Source organism: Hermetia illucens, chromosome 1 (genome assembly GCF_905115235.1).
Source record: "Hermetia illucens chromosome 1, iHerIll2.2.curated.20191125, whole genome shotgun sequence".
In the NCBI taxonomy this organism is placed as follows: Eukaryota; Metazoa; Arthropoda; class Insecta; order Diptera; family Stratiomyidae; genus Hermetia; species Hermetia illucens.
The window spans coordinates 94,928,550-94,936,495 of NC_051849.1; the positions used below are offsets into that span (position 1 = coordinate 94,928,550).

The 7,946-nt window shown below is 41.9% G+C and overlaps 1 protein-coding gene across 2 annotated transcripts in view; it reads left to right on the forward strand.

Moving 5' to 3' along the window:
- Window positions 1-2,654, forward strand: part of LOC119652476 (glutamine synthetase 2 cytoplasmic) — a 44,290-nt gene extending 41,636 nt beyond the window's left edge. For both annotated transcript variants that reach the window (XM_038056650.1, XM_038056658.1), the window contains exons 5-7: window positions 1,875-1,970; window positions 2,055-2,158; window positions 2,215-2,654. In XM_038056650.1, the coding sequence (XP_037912578.1) occupies window positions 1,875-1,970; window positions 2,055-2,158; window positions 2,215-2,503 (489 nt within the window). In that variant the 3' untranslated portion in view covers window positions 2,504-2,654. The remainder of the gene's footprint in view (window positions 1-1,874; window positions 1,971-2,054; window positions 2,159-2,214) is intronic.
- The last annotated feature ends 5,292 nt before the right edge of the window (window positions 2,655-7,946 follow it).

Sequence of the window (7,946 nt, forward strand, 5' to 3'; positions counted from 1 at the left end):
TTGGGAGCGCAGGCAGGTGCGGACAAGTGTCGGGTGGGGGCGTGGTTTTAATGCGGCGAAAGTTGTCTTTCAACAGGCGCAGCAACTCCGATTCTGTGAGACCCGATCTCTTGTCGAAAACCGAATCACGGCCTTCGGTTCTCCCCGTATACCAGCTCCGCGGGGCTGGCAGCAAATTCCTCTCGGCGTATTGTTCGTAGGCCGAGTAGGACCAGAGGCAAGACCTGAGTCCAGGATGGATCATAGCGAGCCATAATGGCGGCTTTCAGCGTCCGGTGCCAATGCTCTAGCACCCCATTGGATTGCGGGTGGTAAGCCGTAGTTCGCTTGCGTTTGAATCCCATGAGTTTGCTTAATTCCGAGAAAAGGGTGGGCTCAAATTGCATTCCCTGGTCAGTGGTGATCACTACAGGGACACCAAAGCGAGGGATCCACTCTCGACAGAAGGCTTCGGCACAAGATTGCATCCTAATGTCCTTGAGAGGTATTGCCTCAAGCCACCGCATAAACCTGCCGATGATTGTAAGGCAATACTTGTAACCGTGCAAGTCTCGCAAAGGGCCAACAATGTCGAGGTGTATTATTATTTCAAAAATCACGGCTTATCATGTGATAAACGGTTCCAGTTTACTGATGACGGGGTGGTGTTTAGATGGTAATCCGGCGGCACACCATTGGGGGAATCTAATACTCAGTGAGTAAAGGTATTTAGCTACCCTACCTACAAAAAAACCTTTCCACTGGTAGTTTCAGTGAGCGGAATTGTTTCTGAGATAAGTGCATGTGACAAAACGATGGACAGGCAGAGAGTAAACTGATTTTAATAAAGTTTTGCTTTTATTATTTAGATTCGTATCGTTGGAAATTTGAACCCGATAAAAAGTTATATGAGATGACGAATAGCAAATCCTATATTTTGTGATAATGATTGATAAAGTAAATGTTTAGCTATAACGTATCTACATAGTTTCAAAATAGCTTAGACACAGAGCCCCAAGCAATTGGCCTTTTCATTAATACTCGCATTAGATCTGACGAAACAGGAAAAGAAAGGGGAGTCTCCCGGCCTGAAGTTTCTTGGAGGCCCAACATTGAAATTTCAGTGAAAACAAGTCGGGATACTGGAAGCCCCCGTCCCCATGAACCCTGCCGTTCATATAAGTAAATAAATTCTCATGAAATACAAAATTTTGACCTTCTATAACTTTGTTTAAACTTGCCAAAGTTGCGCCTTATATTATCCCTTATATCAATGCCAAATTTTGTACTTAAAGGATGAACTTAAAGCCAGCATAATTTTCACATATGGTCCGAATTTTCTCTACAAAACTAACCAAACACCAAAAGCAGTGCGTAGGTGAGCCATTTTGAAAAGTAAGCCTCTTTTGTTTCAAATCGTAACCTGTTACGAATTTAATAACATTCGGCAACTAAGGAAATACTCGAAGTTTCTGCAGACCAAACTGCTTTTTTGGGGATTATGACTTTGCTTAAAAGTAAAGAGTCGACAAAAAGGACTCGTTCCGACCAGAAAACGTCGAAGCGAGACTCAGTCAGCGAAATCACAGAAGCAGCATTGTAAGATGCTGGAGAATTTTTCTCAGGTTCACCCCTGAATTTCCCTTGACATAGGCCAATGAACTAGATAAAGGCGAAAAAATCTTTACAGGACAAAGAAAGACAGAAAACTCGTTAAACCAAATTTATGCTGATTCATTGTAATACTTTCATACCATAGACTTTCTACCTAACGAACAAGATAACGATTGGATTGGCTACCATAGAATTAGATGAAAGGATAATTGTAGTTGTACTGCTAAACATATTGACACAATCAGATTATATCGAATTATCATTCCTTATTTTATCAATAGTGGGAATACCAAGTTGGCCCATGTGAAGGTATCTCGGTTGGGGATGACCTTTGGATGTCAAGATTTATTCTTCACAGAATCGCAGAGGAATTTGGCGTGAGTAATTCATTGTTGGCTTTATTTTACTTCGTATCAAATATAATCCAAATACCTTAAATGACAACTTTCTTTAATATTTAGGTTGTAGCTACATTGGATCCTAAACCAATGCCTGGAGACTGGAATGGGGCCGGCGCTCATACCAATATATCTACTGCAAGGATGAGGGCTGACGGTGGAATTCAGTAAGGACAAATGATTTAAAAGCGGGTAACTGTAAAATAATTCAATTCTTTTCCAGTGAAATTGAAAAGGCGATTGCCAAGCTCTCTAAATGCCACGAAAGGCATATTCGCGCTTATGATCCTAATGAGGGACGTGACAATGAACGACGCCTAACAGGTCGCCACGAAACCAGTTCAATTCACGACTTCAGTGCGGGTGTCGCTAATCGTGGAGCTTCTATTCGTATTCCAAGAGGAGTTTCCGATGAAGGAAAAGGCTACTTCGAGGATCGTCGTCCTAGTTCGAACTGTGATCCTTATAGTGTTGTTGAAGCAATTCTCAGGACCATCTGTTTAGATGAATAATTTGAATCGTCAAGTAGTAGTTCCATGATTCATTTTAGCTTCATTTAGATATTAGATGGATTGATTTATTATACAAGTACATTTAGAATTCATTTATGCATGCAACTTGAAGAGTAACAATAAAAGTTGAATATGACAGTCATAAAACTAATGGTTATTTTGAATAGAACGTCGAATGTATCTGTTATATAGCCTTGGTAATTACTATAATTGAGCAAATTGCTTCTTTTGTATCCCGTCATTACAGAAAAATACGTAGCCACTTGCAAGAGCAGGCACAACAAATAAACTATTGCAAATACTGTAATATAACACAAAGCTAGTGACATGGATCGTGCATATATCTCTAATCACAACTTTCCACCGTTTGATTATATTGTAAGGGGAAAACCCCTTTGTTCTCCAGGAGAAAATGGTCGAATTATTTCATTTCACCCTGAACATTTTCAATGCAAAGATAAGTTGTCTCAAGCGAACCGGTCCAGATCAAAAATAATTTCACAAAATCCCTCTGGAATTTCACATGAAAGTTTCTTAAGATTTTAGGTACAACAAAACTTCTTTAACCCCTTCCCAGGACCGGGTCAACTTACAATACTAGGTAGAGAGGCAAGAGAGGAAATACCATAGTTGCCTTCGCCTAATTATCCTATGATTCTTTGTGTCCTCCGCCAGCGCAAGAACTAGGGGATCTGGTAATGTATGCAGATTCAAGTGAATTAATTGACCTAACAATCTGCATTTCTAAGTTTGTTAGGGTTGATAAGAGGCTGGCGTGGGTGTTAGACGAAGTCTCACTGTCAGATCACCATTACTTGCAATTTAGTCTAACTATTGCATCGGAACAGAATGTAATAAAAAGACGGAATCCTAGGAAAATGGATTGCGAAAAGTTAAATTAACTTTTTGGAAACAAAGTGTGGCCTAGGCGACTAAGGATCTCTTTCGATAGAAGATCAATTGAAAACTCTGAATCGTACACTTTTAGAGTGCTTTGAAGCGGCTTCTCCTATTTCCTAAGGCCAAGCGGTAGAAACGAAGAATTGCAAAAACTCAGGAAATCAATCCGGTGACTTCGAATCGTGCTTGCAAAAGTAACAAAAGTGAAAACTGGTTAAACTTCCGTAGCTTACAGCCTGAATATAAGAGCCTCGCAAAATGTCCGAAGCGAGACTCCTTTGGAGCATACTGTGAAGAACTGGAAGGAGGAAGGCAGACTTTTAGGTGTGCAGAGTCCTTAAAAGCGATGAATTGGCCAAGAACCAAGACCCACGAAAAACCCAGGTGGAACTTTCACGAACTACAAAAATGAGTCGGTACACTATTTTGAACTATTTTGAAAGAGGAGACAGGTGACTGAAGTCTGAAGAAGAGAATTGGCGGTTTCTGATAACTTTTCACGAAAATGTTGCAAGGGGAATTCGGACACTGCGAGAGCGGTCGTTAAAAATGAAAAGACGGGGGCTACTATATTATCCTTTGATGACTTCAATGCACCTGGCGTAGAAGGCATCTATCTTTTGGCAGAAAGTTAAGGTAGTCTTCATACCGAATCCTGGGAAAAATGACCATTCAAATCCAATGATAATCAGTCTGACACCATTTTTGCTGACTTGCCTCAAGAAACTGATTGAGCATGACATTATCCAGAAGGCGCTAAACTCGCACCCACTAAATGAAAACCAACATGATTACTAGCGTGGAAAGTTAAATGAGTCTGCTTTCAAATATATAGGACGCAACTCTGAAAGGTATGCGACGAAGGTGCCCGTGGGCATTGAAGGGGCGTTTGACTGTGCACCTTTTCAAAGGCTATGTGATACCACCAGAAAGCATGATGTTGATAAAACTTCAATTAAGTGGATCTATGCTATGCTAATCCAGAGATTTCTGTGTCCTGAAGTGGGTGTTAATCACTACCTAACAGCGGAAGCAACAAAATGTTGCTCCCAAGGAGGTGAGCTATCACCGCTTCTGTGGAGTATGTTGATTGACTCACTACTATGCGCGCTAAAAATCTACCAATGCACACCCAAGTCTACACGGACGACGTGGCTATGCTGTTTATTTGTCGGCATCTCGGAACGGTGTGTAGAAATATAGAACGATCTGATTTGGTTGACAGTTGGTGCCTCCGTCATGGACTTCCAGTAAATCCAAATATAACCATAATTGTATTATTTGAAAAAAGAGGAAGTGGAATAGTCTTCGCCTTCATTTCGAAAAACTGAAATACTTGAGAGTTATTCTAGACAAGAAGTTTGTTTGGAGCAAATTTGTAGAAGTAAAGGTGAAAAGAACTTTCACAGCTTATAGGCTATATAGGCGGATCTGCGCTCGACACGAAGACTCAGGCCTCATGTAGTAACGTGGATATATGTTGCTATCAGTAGGCCGATATCCCCCTTTGCACCCGTAGTATGGTGGGATAAAATGAAACAAAGGGGGTTCCGCTGTAAACTAGCGAAACTGCAAAGCTGCTAAGTCTGTGTTTAGGAGTTACTGGTGCTATGAGCGCGATATCTGGCGCATCTCTCAATGTATTACTCAATATGAAGCCTTTGGATTTCTTTATTCAGAGTACTGCAATGAGAGCAGCTCACAGAGTTACTGGGAGAATTGAATACAGTTTTCGCAATGCCTTCTGATTCTCGAATCCCCATATATCTCTTTGGTAGAAGATATGAATTTATCTTGAAACGAAGAGAAAACTGGGACAAACCAGAAAAATGCATGACGGGATATACTGCCGTCTTCTACACCGGTGGCTCAAAAACAAAGCAGGGTTTTTCCCATGGGACAATATAAAACGATCTTTCAGGCTGAAGTGTATGCGGTCCTAAGAGCGGCAACCTGGTTGATTGACGAGCGGTTGAAGGGCCGGCGGATAGTAATTTGTAGCTCTCTATGTGTGCTCCATTTACGGGCGCATCATACATCAGATTTTTGGTGCTGAATTGTTCCAGCTGCAGTGAGTAGCATCACATATACTAACGGTAATGCTGCGATATATAAACGAATGTGAATTCCGTTAAGCAAGAGAATCGAATACAATGGACAACTAGGATCTGAATGCTCAGAGACTTGCTTTCCCCCTACCTCACACACCCTCACAACTCTTTTGAAAACCAAAGTTGCTTATAAGCAGTTTTGATTTTTGCAGACATTAAATTGATTAATAACAGTTCTAAGAATAAAACAAGTTGGAATACTGGAAGCTGATGTGGGTTCAGTTTATACGATAATGACGTCACCCATATCGAAATGCAATTAGTTTGCGTGGATTACACAACTTTGACCTTCTATAACTTTGTTAGTAATAGTTGGATTGCATTCAAACTTTCCAAAACTGCGTTTTATATAATTGATTATACTGATACCAGGTGAATTCCTGAAGTATAGTAATATGCTATTATTAATTTTATTACAACATATATCGCCATGAGAAGTATTTTGACGCTTAGATTTTGCATAGGTGCATGCACTGAACGAGACCTGTTTCACTTTTTGGGGCACATATTTCCAGTCCTTGCCTCCATACGTTTCACCCAATGTCAAAAATGAGATCATTTTCGAAAAATGACCATATTTTGTGAAAAATTGTTGCTCCCCTTTCGTATATATAGGGAGCCCCCTTTAATCCCCACGTAAAATGACGCCACTCATTACATGTAAAAGGACACATAGACGACATGTTTTCACCAAATTTCGTGACAATTGGTGCAGCCGTTTCCGAGTAAATCGAGTGTAACAGCTTGACGGACAGACAAACAGGCAGATAGACTGTCCGTCTGACAGACATTGAACCGATTTTAATAAGGTTTTTGTTTCACACAAAACTTGGTTATAATTCGCAGCCTTGTCGTTTTTTTGCGAATATATAAGGGAGGCTTTTCCACCTATTGCCACTTTCGGTTACGCTCCTCCCAGGGTAGAGGTGAGCTAGCGTCTGATGAGCCCCCTCTGCCCTGAACGAAACCGTTAGTCCTTGTTTTCGTATATAGAAATTTTCCTGGAGTCAGACTGGTATGAGTGTTCTAATGAGGAGTGCGAATCTGATGAGCTTTTGGGTAATGGTTTGAAAGAAATTTTGGAGAAAGATGAGGAAATCAAGATCCACTTACTGGGAAACGAAGCCCAGGGGAAACGAAATCAATAGATGTACGAAGCCTACTGACAAAAAAGCGAACAGGATTGCAGAAAACCGAATTCGCCCAGAGGCGGCTGTTATCTCCAGGAAAAGAAATCTGTTGTTCAGGGAAATCAAAGAAAGTATAAAAAAACTGAGTGGAAATGTCGACAGAATCTGAAAACCGCAGAAAGGGTAACCGATATATTTCCAATAGTGGTAAATGCCCAGAGTTTAGGAAGGCACTGACTGCTGTAAGAAAATGAAGTTTATTCAAATAAACCTTAATCATTGCCGCTTGGCCGGTCAGCGGGTAGTATAGGTCCCAGGGCAAAACGTGGATTGGTACCCACGATGGAGCATAAAACGTGGGAAACGTCTGCTGAAGCAACACCAGCAGCTCTACTACCAAACCCTATCTCCACCTCCACGTGGTAATCGCTGGGAGCTCTTTCTTAACGAAAAGCTGCAGACGGAGAAGGATGAAGGCGAGTCTCCCGCGCCTAAAAACGAGACAAATTGTATCAACTGGTCCTTCAGGTTGGAGATTGGGTAGGGCTGGCAACCCTACACGGAAAACAACTTGTTACAAAGCCACAACAGGAGCCTTGGGCGGGACGGATTACACAACGATGAACCCGGCAACGACAACGGATTAACGATTTGCGCATTTTCTCATGGAACGTGCGCTCCCTGTACAGAGATAAAGCTGATGAGCAGCTAGCCGATACCCTGTCCCAATATAGGGCTGGTGTAACAGCGTTACAGGAAATGCGTTGCACAGAGACCGGTTTCCTGGAGAAGAGCCGCTACACCATATATTATAGTGGCCATCCAGTAAACTATGTGACCACAAACATACGTGGGCCTCTCCAGACGGGACCTTTCAACCAAATCGATCACGTGTTGATCGAACGCCGCCACCTCTCAGCCTTGATGAATGTCGGAACATATAGAGGGTGAATGTAGACTCGGACCATTATCTCGTTGAGAAGGTGCTCCGAGTTCGAGTAACAACACCACCCAGAATCCCCCTGACAATTAGGTGAGAGTTAAAACTGAAGCCATCCACAACACAGCTCTCCGCAACACCTATAAGAGGGAAATGGATACCGCAATAACGCAGTCAGCAGAGATCCTGGAGATGAAGCATCAACAAATGATCAACCACCTGAAGAACGTTATCATAAATACGGCCACAAACATAGTTGGCCCCAGCCGCAAAAAGAGTCGGAACGGCTGATTTGACGATGAATGTAAGCTAGCAACGGAACGGAAAAATGCTGCGCACCGAGTAATGTTGCATTCACAAAG